The sequence below is a fragment of the Amphiura filiformis genome, chromosome 8, assembly GCF_039555335.1.
Source record: "Amphiura filiformis chromosome 8, Afil_fr2py, whole genome shotgun sequence".
NCBI lineage: Eukaryota > Metazoa > Echinodermata > Ophiuroidea > Amphilepidida > Amphiuridae > Amphiura > Amphiura filiformis.
Genome location: NC_092635.1, coordinates 53,771,364 through 53,792,838, shown reverse-complemented (window position 1 = coordinate 53,792,838; position 21,475 = coordinate 53,771,364). Strand labels below are relative to the sequence as shown.

At 37.9% G+C, this 21,475-nt stretch overlaps 1 protein-coding gene across 20 annotated transcripts in view; it reads left to right on the top strand.

The window, feature by feature from the left end:
- LOC140159218 (alpha-2-macroglobulin-like) overlaps positions 1-21,475 on the top strand; it is a 206,635-nt gene that overhangs the window by 31,925 nt on the left and 153,235 nt on the right. For 17 of the 20 annotated variants that reach the window (XR_011859857.1, XR_011859858.1, XR_011859856.1 and 14 more), the window contains 10 exons: positions 4,687-4,878; positions 7,187-7,366; positions 12,584-12,724; positions 13,966-14,124; positions 14,859-15,032; positions 16,150-16,469; positions 17,074-17,223; positions 17,596-17,775; positions 18,727-18,787; positions 20,967-21,168. Coding sequence is in view for 17 of the 20 variants with exons in the window: in XM_072182615.1 (XP_072038716.1) it covers positions 4,687-4,878; positions 7,187-7,366; positions 12,584-12,724; positions 13,966-14,124; positions 14,859-15,032; positions 16,150-16,469; positions 17,074-17,223; positions 17,596-17,775; positions 18,727-18,787; positions 20,967-21,168 (1,759 nt within the window). In the remaining 3 variants the exon portion in view is untranslated. Of the gene's footprint in view, positions 1-4,686; positions 4,879-7,186; positions 7,367-12,580; positions 12,725-13,965; positions 14,125-14,858; positions 15,033-16,149; positions 16,470-17,073; positions 17,224-17,595; positions 17,776-18,726; positions 18,788-20,966; positions 21,169-21,202; positions 21,372-21,475 lie in introns of all 20 variants that reach the window. The other 3 variants (XM_072182612.1, XM_072182617.1, XM_072182616.1) reach the window with 3 other exon arrangements.

Sequence of the window (21,475 nt, the reverse complement as noted above, 5' to 3'; positions counted from 1 at the left end):
TGCAGTCCCGTCACTTTCAGGAGTCGTACGTTTGTTCATTTTGTAATATACCATCACGTCATATCCGTCACAATTTTGTGACGCATATGACGTTCAGACGGAGACAGAGATTATATAGCAATATTTCCATTCATTGACATCATCTCTGTCACTCTACAGATAATGCCCTGCTTTGACCTTAAAACTGGTCAAATGGAAATGTAATGATATGTTGCATAATCTTGGTTATACTCCCTTCCTCTGTGGGTAATATGTTCAATGTGCGACACATTTTTGGTATCAGTTGAACTTCGGTTAATTGTGACGGAGATGACGACGGTGACGGAGATGACATTAGCTGCAGAAAAAGCAAAAAAAATATGTCAACTTTTTTACTACACTGGAGACATCTCTTTCTTAATCTGTAAAAAAATTAATAGAAAAATCATTTTGAAATTTCTATATTCCAAACCTTCAAATATGCACCTTACCGAATAATGACCCTTATATATTGCCACCTAATGTGTGTTTGTCAGATTAGCCACCTACATCGTAATTTGTGAATGTGCCTCTGCTTGACACCAAATTTTATGTGCCACAAAGGGGTGTGGCAGGCAAGTTTTCCATTGGGCAAAAAACTCTGCGAAATTACAAAGTTTTCCTGCTAACCCACTTTGTGAATGATTATGGACTAATGCTTGTGAAGTATGTTGCGGTTTTCGCTTTATTTTTTGATGATGTTTGTCGTAAAGGAAGTTATCAGAATTCCGAGCCAGAGGAGGCAAGTTAATTCCCAGTCTTTATACTACTATGGTACCCCCATCCCATCTGTTGGATGAAGCTGCATGCAAATCTAATATATATAGAGCAAGAAAATTGTTTTGTTTTGTTTTGATTTTGTTCATTTCTTTGTGTTCATGTCCCTGTTTTTTTTTTCCATAAGCTTAGCCAAAAACTGCTAACCTGCCCATATTTATCACAACTTGACACCATTTCAAAAAATTTGTTTTTAATTTTGAATATGATTTTCTTGTTTCTGTTTTATGCCATGCCTCTTATCTCCACAGCAGGATGTCCTGATGAATGCCCATTTATTTACAGTCCAGTGTGTGGGTCGGATGGCATCACTTATAGAAGTCAGTGTGTCTTGGAAAAGTTTTTGTGTGAACAAAACCTTGATATTTCTGTTGTACACGAAGGGGAGTGCCCACGGACGCAACCTCCACGAGGTGCGTTGGAACTTTGTGATCAGTTTACACTAGTGTAGCTAGATCCACCCGTTTGCTTTCCTGAATCACCTGTCTTAACTTTTGGTATCTTGGTACTAAATTTAAAACTTCTATATAACTTGTGTGATTGGAATGTATAATCTCTCACTTTGGAATCTTAGGATGTCTTTTTTTGTTGTTGTTATTATTGTTATTGTTTTTTTGTTATGTCAATATTGTTGTTGTTTATGCTGTTTCTGTTGTTGTTGCTGTTTCTGTTATGTGACCGTGTGGTGTTAAGGTATTGGGTATTAAAAGGGCCCTTCTTTCAAAGTATAACACCCCTGTCAATGTAACTTGGTCATAAGTGTCCATGAGTTGTAAACATGTAAGTTTATTTTCTAGGTCAAAGGTCATTTGAGGTCATTTTCTAAAATTGTTCAAAATACTTTACCTGACCCTTTGTCCATACTTCTGCTTCTAACATACTTATGCCAACCAAACCTGGTCATAATAATCTTCGGGTAGGGAGACATCAAGCACGGGTCATTTCGACAGTGCATCGGCACCTCATTTGCTGATCATGCTGCGTAGCATTGCGTAACCTAGTTCTTTTTACGCGATAATAGCAATTGTACAATGCTGAAGGACTCTTCCGAATACTGTTGAGGGTGTTTTGGTCAGAGGTGATGTGTTGCCTGTCCCACCCCACTGAAGTGAGGCATCCAGGCAGTATTGTATCACCTATAATGTTTCAACCTAGAAGTACAAACCAAATCTGTGGCATCATGGGTTTAATTTGCTCAGCAAGTACAAATCGCGCAGCAGTTGACGCGCCAAAGAAGCATTTACAGACGCATTGCACTGAAGTAATTATTCTCATACCTCCAGTTTCCGAGGCCTATTTACTTTGTACTTCTGAGTTGACATACTATAGTGATATTAAGGTTAATAGTATTATAGTAAGACACACCGTCTCCCCTAACCTATATTTGTCTTGAGGTGCTTTTTTAGACAAAATAGCTGTATATAATGCACATTTATGGGTAGGCTATGCATTGATTCGCTTCAAGTTTGGTAGTGACGTCATTGCTTTTTAGCAGTTACATCACAAGCATGCCGACAAACCGCTCTTGTATGTGTGAGTGTACGTTCTGCACTTCTAACTTTACACACGGGATTCACTACTGCAGCCAGCGAAATATATGTACATACATCAGCACTGAACTTGTATGAGGTGAACCAAATTATAGTGATATTGGGCTGTTCTATTTGAAATCTGCACTCCCCTTTATGAAATAATTAGCTAAAGTCTTCCACAAAGGGGGTGTTGGTTTCAAATAGAATAGACAATTGGTACTTCCATTTGAAATACTCACTCCAGTCGTGGAAGATGTAAATAAAGCCATATACAGGCGGAGTACGGGTTTCAAAATAATTAACCCTAACCAATTCCATTTGAATAACATACACACTCTGTGGGAGACTTTTCTTTAAATCTTCCAGAGGAGTCTTACAAATTGCAAAAGGAATAGCCCACTGAGCCTAGAAGTTAGTATTGCTGTTTACCAAATGTATCATAGATGTACACACTATACTATTATCAGCTCGTAATAGAATTATTCGGTTTTGCGCAATATGCAAAGTGCAGTTTGCATGGTGTTTAACCTGATTGTGTGTATGCCAATATCAATACACAAAGTCACGCCTATTACGAGCTGATCAGAGTATAAGTAGCTATGCCACTCGACTTTTTAAAAAGTTATGAACAATATTTGTCGGACAGTGACACAGACATCTATACTGAGGATAGCAGACAAATGAAGGTCTTTTTTATTGATTGATTTTAACTTCCTTGGGCTTAAAACACCTTCATTGTCACATCACCTTATTTGCAATTTTATACATGACATGGGATATAAGTGAATCTTTATTATCTTGTCTTATTTCTTGGGAAATGTTGAGGTATTAAACCACTTGATGTTTGTAAGCTTATGCCTGATCATCCTTCTCAATCAAGTGATCTTGAATATCAACAAAGAAGTGCAAATTGTCAGGAGAGTGCAAGACCATCATAAGTGCAGTAGAATGTAATAGCTGCCTTATGTATAACACCTATTGTTTGGAGCACAATCCCATCATTGCAAGTTTTTGAAATGCTGCATTACTTTCCCAGTGATGCCAACGCCGCGCCTTAGGCGCACAATTGGGCTACTTGGTGATCACTTGCCGCTACTCAAAAAAGCATGCCGCTACTTGTTTAAAATTGGGCTACTTTTGCCAGTCTCAGGCCGCGGCACTAATGTTATGTATTTTCCTTTCAATTTAGCCGATTTATAAAGGTTTTGAGTCTTTGAAGCTTCAAATTGAAATTACAATGGGTTTTGTGACCATTTATTGATCGGTCAGTAAATTCCCAGTAAGTACCGGAAGTTTTAAAGTCAAGTGCTTTTCCGCCCAATTGGGTGTTTTGCGTTCTAAATTAGGGTAAATCCGCCCAAATATTCGGTATTAGGCGCTTTTTGGAAGCTTAAAATTGGGCTACTTGAGAGTCCTTTATCATGCCTGGCGAGCCAATGCGCCCGGCCTTGACGCTGAAAAGTTTTGGCAACACTGTACTTTCCTGATGGCCACTAACCCAAGATAGCACCTTTACGTGTACTGGTTGTTAAGGCTCTTAAAGTATTGTAGATCAAAGTAAGGATATTTATTTAAAAGTTGCAAATGGTAGCTATTGCATTCTACTGCACTTACAATGGTATTACACTCTGCACACAAAATAATTTTGTGATGCTCTACTCCAAAAATGTTGGAAAACATGATGCAATATGATAACTAATTCATCTGTAAGCAATGGTTGGATTGTCAAAAAAGGCGTCTTCAATCAAAGACCATTAGTGCATGCACTACAGATGATGTCCCAAGGTGTTGCCCCACTATTGCATGAGATGACTAATTTGCATCCATATGCTAATTCTGTATAGGAGATACTCACATGTTCTGAATAGGTCCATGTGCACTGTACGTCCACTCGCCAGCTAGCTTTAATTTAATAACTGATACCTGAGCTTAGTTTTCTATCCTCTTTCCTGATTGGTTGTATTAATATAATCACTTACATATATCTTTATAGTATATTTATTATTTATTATTGTCTTCCACCGTAAAATATTTTTCTTTTCTTTTTTCAAATTAACTGTGAGTGATTCTAGCACTTTAGGTCCAGTGGTTCTCCAAAATCGCCAAAAACTTTGAAAAAAAATTATTATTATTTTTTTTTACTGATATCGGATCATATCGAAAATATCGGCCGATATTACAACATCGATATTGGATACCGGATCGGTAGACAAATGCCATACCGATTGAGCCCTAGTTTTTAGGAAGCTATTACAATGATGGGCATATGGAATGTTAATTACAAATAGATATTTGGAATGTTAATTACACATAGATATTTGTTACTTCATAGACTGCTCTCATTATGATCCATTGACAGAGCCATCCAAGTGTGAGAGAGAAGCTTCAGAAGCAGGTCCGCTGATTCCAGGACGATTCATCCCACAGTGTACAGAAACTGGTGAATATGAGTCCAGGCAATGTCATGGAAGCACAGGTCATTGCTGGTGTGTTAACGAAATTGGAGAGGAGCTTGAAGGAACTAGAATCAGAGGTCAACCTGAATGTGAACGTAAGTTTAGATTGGTCTATTCCATTTAAAATCCACACTACCCATGTGGAAGATTTAGCTAAAGTCTTCCACAGAGGGAGAAGGAGTTTTGAATAGAATAGACAATTGGGTAACTTCCATTTGTAATACTCATTCCAGTTGTGGAAAATATAGGTAAAGCCATAATACAGGGGGAGTAAGGATTTCAAAATGTATAACCCTGACCTATTTAATAACATTTGAAAAACATACTCCCCCTGTGGAAGATATTTCCAAAATCTTCCACAGGTAGTCATGCTTGTACCAAGATTGTAAATATCCTACTCTTAATACCTTGCTCTTATTGATGACTACCAATTAATATGTACAGAAGTCTTGAGATGACAGGTCGCAGGAGCAGCGGCATAGTCAGAGGAAAAGAGGAAGCTCCCCCAGATTGCACCTGTTCTTAGCTTCATCTTTAGACAATCATACGACCAGGGTATTTTACCAGAAGACTGGCGCAGAGCAAATATAGCTTCCATCTTTAAAAAGGGCTCAAAGAGTGACCCTGCAAATTACCGCCCGGTTTCACTAACCTGCGTGTGTTGTAAATTGATGGAGCATATCCTGGACAGCCAACTTATGAAGTATTTAACAGCAAACTCAATCATCACTGATTTCCAACACGCTTTTAGAAGCGGCAGATCGTCTTGAACGCGGTTAATCGCCACGATTCACGACCTGACTGAAGCACACAACGACAAAAAGACTTGTGATATTGCTATACTTGATTTTAGCAAAGCATTCGATGTACATGTAGTTCCGCACCGTAGGCTATTACAGAAGCTAAACTACTATGGGGTTAGAAATAAAACGCTCAACTGGATTGAATCCTTTCTCACAAACCGTCACCAAAGGACTGTTGTGAATGGGAAAACATCAGATTGGATGCCTGTATTGAGTGGTATCCCACAAGGCACAGTATTGGGGCCTCACCTGTTCATACTCTTTATTAATGACATCACGGACTCCGTAAAAGCGGCGGCAAGATTATTACGCTGATGATTGCATTATCTACCGTACCATCTCAGACCAGAAGGATGAAGAGTCTCTTCAACAAGACCTGAATAGCCTGGTAAATTGGGCTGATAAATGGGGCATGAAGTTCAATGCCGCAAAATGCAATGTCATGAGAATATCAAGACAAAGAACTCCAGGGAGTGCAAACTACACCATGATGGGGGAACATCTTCAAGAAGTTACAAATCATCAGTATCTAGGCGTGCATATTGAAAACAATCTCAAATGGAACAAGCAAACAAAACATGCTTCTACTAAGGCAACAAAAGTGCTCAATTTCATCAGGAGGAACTTTTATAACTGCTCCAAAGGTGTTAAAGAGAAGCTGTATCTAACCTTGGTTAGACCACACCTCGAGTATGCCTCGATAGCATGTAATCCAGTCACAAAAGAAAACACAAAACTCCTCGAAATGGTGCAAAGACGCGCTGCACGCTTTGTCTTAGGAGACTATGGAAGAAAATCAAGTGTGAACAATATGCTTCAAACCTTAAATTGGAACACTTTGGAGCAGAGACGTGAAAAGCAACGTTTATGTGCTTTTCACAAAATAATTCATGGTGGATTTGAGCTTGAATTGAATAGATACACCACCAAGAAAGTTGACAGACCAAGACGGACGCACAACCAACAATACCAGAGCAACTCTAATTTCATCACAACAAGCCAGTTCGCTACATCATTTTTCCCCTTGACAATTTCATCTTGGAACCAATTACCCCAATCTACTGTAGACATCAAATCCACTGAACCCTGTCAACAAGCTATTTCAGAAGTGGACCAGACCTCAACGACGACGACCAGAAGTAAACATTAGCGCCCCACACTCTCGTCAGCCCTGTGTTTCACTTCCACGAGGAGGTCTACGGGGAGAAATTCTACAAGGTACAAGGTACAAGGTACAGAAGTGTGGTCCCCTCTTGTCTCCCCTTGTGGGTTGCTTTTGTTTACTTTTTTAGGCCATTTTTGTCAATTTTCATCAAATATAGCAACCCTCCTCCTTTGAAAGTTGCCCTGCTCCTTCCCCCACCCTCTGAAAAAGTCCTTGCTACGCCACTGCACAGGAGAAAAGTGTGAAAGCAGTAGCATATGAGGGGAACCTTCTGCATTCCTAAATGATGCTTCAATATAATGTTTTAATTACCTGATGTTTGGAGGTTAGTGATGTTCCTTAATGTTGCTGCTTGATAGTGGCACACCATCAATCATGAATCATATTTTCTTTTGATTTTAACACCACTCTTGCCACTCTTTCTCGCTCCCTCAGCACTACCTTGCCCATTTGCGTGTGGTTACATTTTTAAGCCAGTATGCGGGTCCAACGGAAGGACCTTTGCTAATGAATGCGCCCTGAGACGACATCAGTGTCTGGAACCCGAACTCAATTTGACATTAAGCCACGTAGGATCGTGCAATGAAACTACCGATGAAATGAAAATACAAAAAGGTTAAAACCAGTGTATTATTTATAGGACAGAGTCTTGGTATTTTGTTGGATTTCAGCATGTTTGTACAAGTGGTTCAGGAAGTGATCCTTTGCCGGATCCAAAAGTAGTGAGTGAAATCCCCTTTATAGGATCCACCGGTGACAGATGTAATCCTGATTTTCTGTATTTTCCACAACTTCACAGAAATCAAGTTTAATTTTCATATGTCGTGCAGATTTTTTTCCTACCAGGAGTATCATGGATAATGTCGACACCTTTACTGGAATTTCTATAGCAAATTTGACATCCTTTCCTGGACAACTTAGTAATATGATGCCCTTTCTGGTATAAATCTATTTTTTGCTCGTTCCTGCATTTTTTGTATGATCATGGTGAACCTGAATACCAAGACTTCACTAGGCGCTGTTTTATTTTGCTTGGTTTGCACATACATGTTGAATGTACCTCAAAGCATAACCCACCATCATTGCACCTTTGCCATCCAAATAGCCATACTTTGTCTCATCTTAAAGGTTGATGTCCAGGCAACGACCAGAATAGATTGTCATATACTACCATGCAATGGTTAACTGGGCTATTCCAGTTGAAAGCCATTACTCCCTATGGAAGACATGACTTTAATCTCCCACACAGAAGGTGTAGATTTCAAATGTAGTTCCCATATTTAGGTAACCCCATTTGAAATTCACATTCCCTGTGTGGGAGATTAAGGTCATGTCTTCCACAGGGGGTGTATGGATTTCAACTGGAATAGCTAATTTAATAAACAAGGATCAGAAAAGTTCCACAAACTTACCATTATCATATTTAAGATGAGATAAGACTGCACAGCTATGAGAGAAGTAGTATTAAAATAAGAGAGATATCATGCATCTTGTTTTATTCTTACTGGTTAACTTTTCAATTCCACTTATGCGACGTTTCTTTGTTTAGTGTACAGCAATATGCACAGCACACTCTCAAACCATGTAGTTAAGTGTTCAACTTTCTACAGACAACCTTTATGGTCACTATAGTTGCATACTTATCACATTCTCACATTTGTCACATCATTTCACCATTTTGTCTCAACAGAAATCATCTTGTCAACAGGAAGCCCTTCAACAACTGAAACCAAGTTCAAAATTCAGGAACCCATTACTGATATTAATGCCCCATTAAAAGTTTCTGAGGCCTTGACAAATAGCCCAATATTTGAAGCGAAAGTGTATCTTTCTCGCTCGATACGGTTTCTCCAAATTTAGCAAGTGTTGATTCAGTATATAATAGTTTAGGAAGTGAAGAATTGATTTCAAGTATTGATGTAGGTATTGATGATTTGATAGCCCTATATGAAAATATTGGAATCGATGAATTGTCAGTGTCATCCGTTAGTGCAGGAACAGATTCTTACACAAGTTTTGGTGACTCAATAGAGCCATATACAGATATTATAGACACCATGAACATGGAGATACAAAGAACCCCTTCCACCCTCAGCATGGCATCTATCTCACATAGCACCAGCCCGCAAGTCCAAGATCCTTCCGTTTCCATAGAAACAAAGTCTACCATTTCTGTCCCAAGCTCCGTCTCTGCTACTCCAGTGTCGTTGGAAAACATCACCACCCCAGCTGCACCAGTTGATAAAGATACCTCAAGAACGATAATTGCCATAGAACCTTCCACCCATTCATGCCCTCTTGTCTGTGATTATAATTTTGACCCTGTGTGCGGCAGTAACGGATTAACGTTCCCAAACGAGTGTACTTTGAAACGTGTGGAGTGTATGGATCCCCAACTGAAGCTGGCTTATCGTGGTCCCTGCAATAAAACAGGTTTACAAATGTTTGTTTGTCTGTGTGTTAGTCAAGTTGCTTGCAAGCTTTCAAATGTCCCTAGTGTTGTTTACAGTTCAAGGTTGATGCGCTTGTTGATTGTGCTGCTATACTGCAATGTGTGTCTTACCAAAAAACCTTAGACCTCCAGGTTGTTGTTATTACACCCCAGTTCTGTTCTCATGCTTTCTTGTAAAGTTTCTTTTGCAGTGTCTCTTGTCTTCAAAGTTGTTGACAATATGCATACATTTGCATTCCCATTGCACCCTGTGTTTAAAAATCAAGAGAGAGTGTGTACCACAACAGATGTTAGGAATGTGACATGCAATTTGCTATTGCACTAATAAAAACTATCAAGAGGTACTCAATTGTGCTGCTATACTGCAATGTGTGTCTTACCAAAAAACCTTTGACCTCCGGGTTGTTGTTATTACACCCCAGCTCTGTTCTCATGCTTTCTTGTAAAGTTTCTTTTGCAGTGTCTCTTGTCAATATGCATACATTGGCGTTCCCATTGCACCCTGTGTTTAAAAATCAATAGAGAGTGTGTACCACAACAGATATTAGGAATGTGACATACAATTTGATATTGCGCTACTAAAAAACAAGAGGTACTCTTCGTTTCTGCACCAGAAGTAACAAATGGCATAGCATTCCCAACTTTCTCCCACTATACTATCAGTGGCGTACAGTGGCCGCCCCAACCCCGGGGGGCTGAAGAAGAAACAATTTCGCCGCCCCTTCCTTAACAGCCCGAAAAGGTTTCAGACCCAATTTTTTTCAGTCGTTTGAAGAGAAAAAAAAAATTGTTTTTGCCGCCCTTCTTCTTCCGCCGCCCTTCGTTTTTGCCGCCCCTACTTTGACCCGGGGCTAAACCTAAAGCCCCCCAAAATACGCCAAGATGACTATGATCAGCTTGTAATAGGTGAGAATTATTTGTTTTTTTGTTACCTCCAGTGGCAACTAAGTCCCAACATATGCCTGCGTAACTTCAATAAAGTGTGCATGAGTCAAGCGATACACAAAGCGTGGTTCGTGCAGGTGCTGTGCCCAGCTTTGTATATGCCATTCTATATCAATCCACAATGTTATGAGTCCCGCCTATTATGAGCTGATCAGAGTATTAACGTCTATTTTCTCTCTGTATGCCTTGATCGTTGTATTTTTGTACTCAAAGATGCTTTATATGTGAATGATTGTTGCAGCATTGGATCCACAAGGATCTAAATAGACCTCTTTTCTCAAAATTTCTGTGATTAGATGATGCAAATAGTATATGTACTCATTGAAAAATGTGTATTGTTTGTTGCAGCATTGTGTGCATGTAGAACTAAACAAAACTTTCTGCATAGTTCCTTGATGATTGCATATTTGCTTGTGATTGCTTAAGAATGATGTATGTGAATGTCCATTGGCTAATCCAGTTGAAATCCATACATCCCCTGTGGAAGACAGAAATGGGGTAGGTAACCCCATTTGAAATTCACACTCTCGGTGTGGCCAATTAATGCCATGTCTTCCATAGGGGTGTATGGATTTCAACTGGAATAGCCCATTGCAGCATTGGAATCTTGTAGAATTAAAAATGTTAACTAAACCATTTTTCACCCTGATGTGGCAGCAGACCCACCAACTGTCCCTCATTTTGAGGGACTGTCCCTCATTTAGGGGTTTCCAAAGTAAAAAAAAAAGAAGGACAGTCCTACTTCCTAAAAATTTCAGTGATGGCAAATTTAGATGTAAGAACAGCAGAAAATGATGTAATTTTCACTTTAAAATTTTGCTATAGCATTCTCTTTAGTCTATTGTGATAAATTTAGACCTGCAAAACCTTCACTGAATTCTGAAAGCATTGCACACCTAAAGTTTTTGAATTTGTCGTTACCTGGTTTGTGTACATGTACAAGGTTTTGGCCTGAATGTCCCTCATTCTGACTTCAGTAGGTTGGCAGGTCTGTGACAGTGATGTGAAATCGTTGAGGCATGTTTCTTGCGTGCATCTATGCGGTGTCTTTAAGTGGGTACGCCAGTGCTTTGTAGCTGTGTCCAATGAAGTGCACACCGATGTCACTGCCACATCAGGGCGGAAAATGGTATACATACTGCAATCCAATGTCATATTTTAGCAACTTCTAGTAATTTCATTGTCATTTTCTAATGTGTGACATGGTCTGATCTATCAGCCCAATGTTAAAAACTCTCCATATCATCTTGCCGAGTAACCAAGCTAATGCTGCTGAAATCATGACATTCTTAACTAGTTTTGCTGGAGATTAAGGCCATGTCTTCCGTAAGGGGTGTGTGGATTTCAACTAGAATTGCCCATTGCAGCCTGGTAGGGTCAGACCATGTGACAAATTGTATGTTGAAGAATCTAATTGATGTTGCATTTGATCTTAGTTTGTAGATAGCGGTCAGATTATAGCTGTATTTTTATTATAAACATGATTGTATATGGGACTGGGTATATCGAAAAGAGGCTTTTGTTGGCAGACAACTTATTATAACTGACTAAATTAGACTTAAATAGCACATTAAAACATTGAAACCATACTATATTATCTTCGTAAATGAATTTGTTTTGTTTTTTGTTTTTCAAATCTGTTTTGTTGGTATATTTTCAATGTTTAAATATTTTGAATCAGCCAAATTTGTTATATGACAAGAAAGCAATTTTGATTTAATGTCTCAGTTAAGTCAATAAATTGGTTTTCTTTCATTTCATCTCATTTTGTTCAGTGTAAAATTCACAGAAAACCTTACTGACAGTTGTTACTAATATTACGTTGTAATTTGTGGAAAAGAATAACGAAATTAAAATTTGACAGAAACTATATGATTTAATGAATTATCTACCATTTTTGATCAAATCTGGTTGCTCTCAATCGTAACAATACTATCATATTATTAGGTTATCAAAATAAAATGAAAAGGAACTTTGAATGAGACAAACTTAAGGTCTCTCTGGATGTGACCAGTCCCATATGGACTACTTAAACTAACATATCACTAAATACACAAGGCACAAAAAAAGTATTGTTACACTTAAAAACAATTGCAATTAGGCGACAAAAATAAAATCCTGTTCTACAGGCGGACGGATCTTTCAAGAAGGGTTGGTCGGTCAGACTTCATTTGTACAGGAATTTTTTTTCCCAATTTGTTCAAAATCTGGGTCGGTCGGGCCCGTTGAACAGGGTTTTCTTTTTTTGTCGCCTTACTGGAAGAAATTAACACTCAGTAGGAAATATTTATAAGAGTTTTTTGCATCAAGAAGTTGGATTAATACATTTTATAATGTTAATTTCTTTTATTATTTTTGCCATTGTTTTGAAGTGCATGAAAACATTGATAAGGAAGACTTAATATCACTTTGTATTATATCGTTTTTTAAAGCAGAATGTCCAACAGTTTGCTTGGAGATCTTTTTCCCAGTGTGCGGAACAGATGGACAGACTTACGACAATGAGTGTTCTCTTAAAAAAGCTGCTTGTGAAGGTCAAGTTGATATTCAGGTGGATTACACTGGAGAGTGCTCAAGTAAGTCAAAACATGCAAAGGTTCAACAAAATGCTGTACTTTATTGTACCTTAAAGATTGAAGTAGGAAGTGTCACGAAAAAACAGAAAAATCAACAGAATTTAAGAAAAAAGCAGAAATAGAAATTCGCACAAAACATGATTTTCCTTGAGAAAAATGAAAAGGAAAAAGGAAGAAAAAATAATGAGAATATAATGTCTTCAAAGATATCAACCTAAACTAAAAATATAATGCAAGTAACTTCTTTTTACCCCGATTTTTTAGCGGTGCACATCTTCTGTAGGCCTACCTAGCCTGGGCATTCCATCCTTTCTAATGAAACCACTGAATTGAAAATCATGGAATTTGGGTGTTTAAATCACTGAAAACTTGCCACTTTATTATAGATGCCATCAGACTATAGGAGGCAGGCTGTGTTATATTTTAAACTGTTGCGATTTGGTAGTTCACAGCATCTTGCGAATGGTAGTGATCGTTGAGCTTTGGCAAAAATTGCATTGATCATTTCATAGCGAATGTGTAGAAGAATTCTCGCTATTCACAATAAGGGCGCCGCCAGCGGTTTGTGATGTAATCGTGATGTATCATGGGAAAAGGTCGACATCCAAGTCCGCGCAATACGAATATTACCATGCTATTACATAGGAACATGTGACAATATTTTTTTAGTTTGTCAAAATAAAGGTGTTACACGCGAATCGATACTCAATAATACTTAATAATGTGATTTGAAATGTGCACAATAATTTTTTTTCTCTATCGATTTGCGTGTAATACTGTTATATTGACAAACTAAAAAATATTGTCACATGTTCCTATGTAATAGCATGGTAATATTCGTATTGCGCGGACTTGGATGTCGACCTTTTCCCATGATACATCACGATTACATCGCAACCGCTGGCGGCGCCCTTATTGTGAATAGCAAGAATTCAAATACCACAGATAAACTTTCATAGGTCCTGTCGTTCTTGAGTTATGTTGTAAAGAGGGCTGAAACAACAACACTTTTGTAAAACGTACATAACTCATTAACAACAATATATCATGCAAGAATATGATTTGTAGAATGAACTTTTGCAAAGCATCAAAGTGTTAATGTTCAATAATAAATTGATTAAGATAATTTTTCTGCTGCTTCGACCAACAATACATTGTGTACCCTTAAACATTTGATGAAAGATGATATGCCTAAATCCCATGATATCAAGTTTATATTTATATGTTCTTTGTTATTCCAGAATGCAACACATTATGTACACTGGAGTACAACCCTGTGTGTGGTTCAGATGGAGAAACCTATTCAAACGCCTGTCTGTTAGATTCGGTAGCCTGCGATACACCAGGCTTAACCATGGCATATGAAGGACCATGTAGTGATGAAGCCCCAACTACAACTGGTAAACTTTACGACTATTCTCAAATAATTTATGTTGGATCTAGTTGATTCATACACTCCTAGGTAGTGAGAACCAAGCAGAGCAAATGTTAGTCAAATAATTGCACGGGTGCGCACTCCACATAGTTTGTGCAGTGCTTTCGGATGAGTTCACTTTCTTATGGGTTGATGCATTTTGTATTTGCTTTCAATTTGCCAACATTTTTAGTGACAATTTTGTTATAGAAATAGCAAAAATCTTTTTCCTTGTGTATGAAATAGGGTGCGGGGCTCGCGCATTCTGCATTAACATCGCAGAACGCATGCATTATTTACCTAACAGCGACGCCCTCAATTTGTTTGAATTTCTACTTTTTGCATGATTGTAATGCCCAATAGTGTACCAAAGTACCATGTGAAAGACTAGGCCTGAAGTGCTTTAATTACAGTCAAATGTGTTTTTATATTATGTCCAGAGATCTCTGGTTTTATTCCAAGTTCATCGACCGAACGATGGTCGACACATTTTGTACATGTGAGCTCATGTGTATCATTGAATAAGTGACGTATAAACTGTGTACATATCACTATTTATCTTGCGTCTAAATTATAATTTCTTTATACAAATTGCATATTATTGCTTTAAGGCTACTAAATGAAAATCATCTTTTTTTGTTTGGAGGGTCTTTAGCAAGGATCATTCTACAATTTAAAATAAGCCATTTATATCTTTTTATTGTCTGTGCTTTGTGTCAGATCCATTCACTGGTCATGTGGGTGAATGTCCACCAGTAGATGAAGGTGAAGCTATTGTTGGTGTCTGTGCCAATCTTTGCGAAGTGGATAATGAATGCAACAAGACTGCACGGTGCTGTCCAACTTTCTGCGGTGGATTTGCTTGCATAGAGACTATCCAAGTCGAGCCTCCAGGTATTGTACACCAATTTTAAATTATCCTTATGGTCCGAAAAGTGTGGCTTGATTGTGTCATTCAATGCGGGCACCACAAATTTGTAAGAATTTCAAGCAGTATTTGGTCCCAATAACCTTTATTATCATGTTTTGATAAATCTAAGTGTGTAATAATGATAGAATTGGATGCTCTATGCCCAATGAGTTTTAATTTAGACTTAACTACATCTCATCCAATATTTTTAAACTCGTAAGGCCAAAAAAAAAAAAAAAGGTTCGTCTCAAAGCTTGCGCAGCGTTTGTAAAATCCCACGATTTGACAAAAAACAAATGCGGAATTTTTTTTTATTCGACGAAAATCAGACTTTTTTTCTCAAAATACCATGAAAAAAAGTCAGGAATAAAAAAAATAAAAAAATTCGCATTTCGCATTTGTTTTTAAATTTCTCGTGAGCTTTGAGACAAACCTTTTTTTTTGTGCCTAATATGACCAATAAATAAGATTTCAGTTGTGGATGACATGGCAATGTTCAGACTGTAATCTGACACAAGTAAGCTTACACAAACAGCACTGACAGTGGATGAATTGTGATCGTTAGCCCAGATGTACAGTGAGTAGTCATTTGATTGGGGGACCAAGCCTGCTTGAGGGGCACTGGCCATTATTCAGCTATTTTGAATGATATTTTTCAAAATGTTTGGGTGGGGGGGTGGGTCATGTGGCCCTATGTCTGATCCTGAGGATCACTGAAATGTGAAGTTTGTGTGCATATGATTTTTGATTGAGGAGTCGTGTAACAAAAAGCGCAAGTCAACTGTCAGGTTGAATTAAAATCAAAATAGTTTGTCTAAATTAAGGGATTTAGAAAAAAGAATAGTTTACACTACCTGTTAGGTGAAGGTAGAAGAAAGTAAGGACAGTAACATCTGACTTATTTTGCTATAATTGAAAACTGAATTAAAGAGACTTGTCTGCGTTATGAAGTCCTGTCAACCAACTCCAAAATGCCACATTGCGCGTATCAGCAACCAATCACACAGCGCCTTTGCCCTGCTGTCAGATGCAAACTAGTCTTTTTGATTCGGTCTTCAATAGATTGAATTAAAAAATTCTTGATGTTTTCTTGTTCGCCAGAACCACTTTGTCCTCAAATATGTCCGCTGATATATGCCCCAGTGTGTGGATCAGATGGTAAGACCTATGGTAGCCACTGTGAATTGAGATCCAAGGCATGCAATGAAGACTATCCAGAGTTATACATGGACTACCCAGGAGAATGCCAGCCTGATGTGGATATTGCACTGCCGGGAGAGTTGCGTAAAGTCCAGCGGACATTCCGAGTGACTGCGGATATGTCACCCGTTGTGCGGGTTTTGGCTTATTATATCAGGCCTGATGGGGAGGTGGTGGCTGATGCTATGAGCTTTAAGGTTCAACCAGCGTTCAAAAACAAGGTTTGTGTCACTATCGCATTGCTATGTGCATTCGTAAAATGTGTGTTAAGTTCATCAAAAACATGATATCTGTTCTATTAAAAGTCCATGCAATTTGGCGATTGTAACATGCAGCAAACATGGTAATATGCTAGTATTAAGCTTACTCAAATGATATATCATGGACATATATCCGTTTTTGTGGAAACAATGATTATGTATAGTCTATATATCTACCTGGAGTCACCGGCACTAGCTTTGAAGTTATGCACACATAAAAGATGCATGCACCAAGTAACGCTAAGTTAACATAGAACACGCTGAATTTCAAAGCTAGTGCCTGTGACTCCAGGTAGATAGACTATAGTCACTTTTTCATGGAAACAATGATTATGTTAGAGGTCAGTTTAGTAGATATATTATATTTAAATGCATTGTCTAACCAGATTCTGAGCTATTCTGGGGGACAAGAAGTAACTCGTTATTTTAGAGACAGATATAAAAGTTACCTAACTTTTCTCTCAAATGTTAGCTTCTGTATTGATTAGAGGTGACCAGAATTTGAAAAATTGTAAAGAAAAGAAGACTTTGCCAATTATATCTGTTATATCCTCTACTTTCACAGGTTGAGATTGGCTTTGCAGAAAAAGAAGCTAAACCAGGTAGTACAACCCAGCTTACTGTGTCTGCAGCCCCTAACTCACTCTGTGCATTGGGTATTGTTGACAAGAGTGTCCATCTTTTAGGTGGTGATAATACTATTTCTAAAGATAAGGTGAGTTTACATTCAGCAACATAAAAATTAACAAAAGAATGTAACCCACCGTTTATCTGTGGGAGCTGGTAGCGTAAAGGATAGAGTCCATCTAGAGATTGGAAGGTTGTGGGTTCGAATCCCATGCCGGCACATTCCCTTGCTTTTTTTCCCAAGTTGGGTTGTGTACCGGTCGTGATATGTGTTTATTTGTTGTCTTGTTTAATTGTAACACTTTAGGTTGGTAAACTGTTCTTTCTTATTGATTATATTCAGTTTACTCTTGTAGCATGCACTCGTTCCCCAATGTGTTTATTTGTTCTTGTGCTGTATGCGTAGCCCCATTACCTTAATCTTATTGATTCATAATCAGTATACCTTCAACCATTTCAGATATTTTCGGCCCTGGAAAAATACCAGCTATCTGATTCAGGTGGCCAGCTTGAGTATAGCACTCACTGTCCTAATAGCTATCCTTGGTGGTGGCGTGGGGTGGATTTCAGAAGGCGCAAGAGATACATTTTGCTCCCATCTTCAGGCGTCGAGTATGATGATGCTTCACATTCATTCCAGGTAAGTAACTAATTTGGGTGTGTGTTTTTTTTTTCAATTTTTCTATTGCATTATGTATACGGTATTGGAATGGAATCGCAGATCAACCATGAATGTGTGGGTATAAGCTTAACACTGGGTGTTAATATGACGGACACTGGTCTGTCCAAATACCCTATACTGTGTCTCATCTCAAGTTGAGAGCTGTTAACAGTTGCTCAGAGTGCCATCAGTGCATGTACAAGATTGTATTGTCAGCGTATGGACAAATTACTCTTTTATGCATGTGTATATGGCCCACAGGATTAGGTTAGCGTGTGCGATTCAAATCTGCCACTTCAGAAAAATCTAACATGGCCTTACTCAATTTGAGACGAGATACGCTCTAGAAACAAAGCTCTATCCTGATATATGCCTGGAGATAATGTTGGTCCAATACTTGAATTTTGACACATAACATGTTCATCATTACTGTAGTGTTCGGTGTATAATTGGTGAAAATAACATTGTGTATATAGAATGATGTGCTCGCACTTATGCTAGTTGCAGGTTACATAATGTATGGCTTGGACACACTTATGTGATTTTACGCAAGCGTAAGTTAAGTTGGGACTTTCTTGACAAAAACCTGAATAACTTTTATATTATACCTCCAGATATATACACATGTAGAAGAGTGGAGTTTGCTAAACAAATTTTAATATTGGAGTTTTCTAAATAAACTTTAATATTATACCTCCTGATTTATTATCCATACTGCCGGCTAACTTTAACATTTTGGTTGCTTGGTTGTGATCTGGGTGTAATGTGTTGTACATTGTCAAAAATTATAGATTTGTTTTTAAATTTTAAATATACTTCTTAAAGACATTGGAGGCTAGTAGAATCTGCACGACTATGAACAATTTTGGAATGTTTTTTTCTTTTTTGGCAATACTAATGTTAGTTTTATAAAAATTCATTTTCTTTCAGGATATGGGTTTAGTTTTTCTTACTAATTTAGATGTTGAAACAAGACCATGTACAGATCCGTGTAAGTATTGGGCAAATGCTACCATTATGAAGATAATAAAAAGCATCTAAAATTACGTAACTCAAGGAGACTTATATATTTGCATCAGGTTTGCTGCTGCATAATGCAGAGGTCATCAGTGCGACTTCATTTTGGGCCTCTTGTGGGTCATTCAATATAATTACAGGGTTCCCGCAGTCCTTGAAAGTCCTGTAAATTTGCACAAGGTCCTCGAAGTCCTTGAAAATTGGAATTTTACGTAAAGTATAATGTTGACAAAATTTGGGGAGTGGAAATGAGCTGTCACTTTCGTTAATATGTGCCACATGGAGAGCCGCATCTTGATATTTTTGTTGTGGTAAGTCCTTGAAAATCATGATTTTGGACCTTGAAAGTTTTTGAAAAGTCCATGAATTTTAAAGGCTTCAAGGTATGGGAACCCTGTAATTACTTTCAAGTATAAAAGAAATTATATGATACCTAGAGACACGTAAGCAGATTTGCACCCATGACAATAAAGGGAAATGCAACGTTAACCGTGACCAGCTTTTACCCACAAAGTGGCGAAAGGCTGATGGCCGCTATACAGTAACAATTACAGCAGTGTTTTATCGACTGCAGCAAATATGTGCTGCAATGACAAAATATTAAGACAAAGAACAAAACGCTAAACAAACGTACCGTATTCGTTCCATTAACCGCCCATGCCCCCTATAAGTGCCCACATATGCAATTATGTAAACAATATAAAAACATAAGCGCCCACCTAAAATGACTTCAAGTGCCCTGGGGCAGTTAATGGAATGAATATGGTATATCATTTGAGTAGAAAGTTGCAGGTAGTGACAAATGGATTGTTCTATTAGAAATTCATACACACCCTGTGGAAGACATGATGTTCATCTTCCACACAATGGGTGTAGATTTCAAATGTAGTCACTCATTCCCCTTTTGAAATTAAACACTCCCTGTGGGAAGATTAAGGTTGTGAATTCCATAGGGGGTGTTTGGATTTCAACTGAAATAGCCCAATGCTACATTTGCCGCAATGGAAAGAAACAGGCAAAAACAGTTGACTATATACAGGTTATGTATAACATTCCCATTTTTTGTTTTGCCATTTGAGTAAATCTTGAAATGTTGAAAGTAAGTTTGCAGAATCTGATACTATTGGGCTATTCCATTTAGAGTCCATACACCCCCTATTGAAGACATGACCTTAATCCACCACACAAGGGGTGTGAATTTCAAATGGAGTCATGCATTCAAGTAACCCTATTTGTTGATATGCACACTCCCTGTGTGGAAGATCAAGGTAATGTCTTCCATAGGGGATGCAGGGCATAGAAAAAGGCAGTAACGCGGGCTTCACCTGAACAAGTCTCTATTTGGTTCTTTGAAAGTTAACATTTCTGAGTTGAGGTAATAAGTAGGTTACGATTTTCATGGACTTTATGCAGGGGGTATTTTAGTTAACATATTTTCTCAAGGCAAGAAACCTGAAGAGCAAGAAACATAGAGAGAAAATACTTTTACAAGGCAATTCAATTAAAGGAGAAAACAAATCAAAAAGCTGTTTTGGCAATAAATATCAGCTATAATATTGGAAGTATTATTTTATTTCAAATCCTAATTTTTTTCATAGTTAATTTTAATTTAGATGTAGACATTATTTGTTTTCTGTTGTATTATATATAAATTTGTAAAATTGGTAATTTTATTTTTTGTATTTTTTATAATTTATAATTTAATTTAATTTAGCTGTGCATTTGTTTTCTGTTCTACACAATGAGGTAGAACCAAAGAGTACCAAGTCCACAATGTTTGAGTGTAGCTCATGGAAGGCAAAATAGTTCATTTACCTCCAGATTATTTCACTGTGTGCCCTGACTTTTGTTCATAGTGTGTTGCTGTATGTGTCCTGTTGTGCCCAAAACATACACCTATCACTGAATACACACACTGTAATACGTTGAAGCTTTAAAGATGGAAATCATTGTCCGATAAAATGCACCATAAAAAGCGAAGATACATGCACTATTTGCCCTCCATGAGTGACAAATCGATATGGTAGATTTACCATAGTGTTACGCATGGGCTACTTTTCAGTTGGTACTCTTTGGGTATAATCTCTTTGATTCTACATGATTTGTTTTGTTTTGTTTCTTTTTCTGTTTTTACTTATTTATTTTTGTATCAGATGGTGGGATCCCAATTTATTACAGAACAGGAGTTGATTATTTGGTTGATGATGTCCAAGCTTTACCAGAGGCTATTCCATTAGCTGTAGAAAACAAACAAGCACTTGGGCCTCTCCCTCCCCCTGAACCAGAGACCGGTGGACTAGTTCAGTTGAGGACTTATTTCCCTGAAACATGGCTTTGGAATCTAGAGCGAACTGGGTAGGTTAACTTGTTTGTTTCTGCATATTTTTAGTTGGATACGTTGCATACAGAGGACGAGGACCAGGACAACTAGCTCCTGGTGGGCCAATAGCATTATCCTTAAACACTCTTGAAGAGGGATCGGATGTGATTGAATCCAAAAGTACATTAGTGAGAACATTTTTCCCAGAAACTTGGCTTTGGGACCTGCAAAGGACAGGGTAGGTCTGTTCTTCCTTTTTTATGCTGTACCATGAGATCCAGCTTACAAGAGCATTGTATTACACTTATCTTTTCCTGTAAACTTTTGTCGAGAGTGTATTTT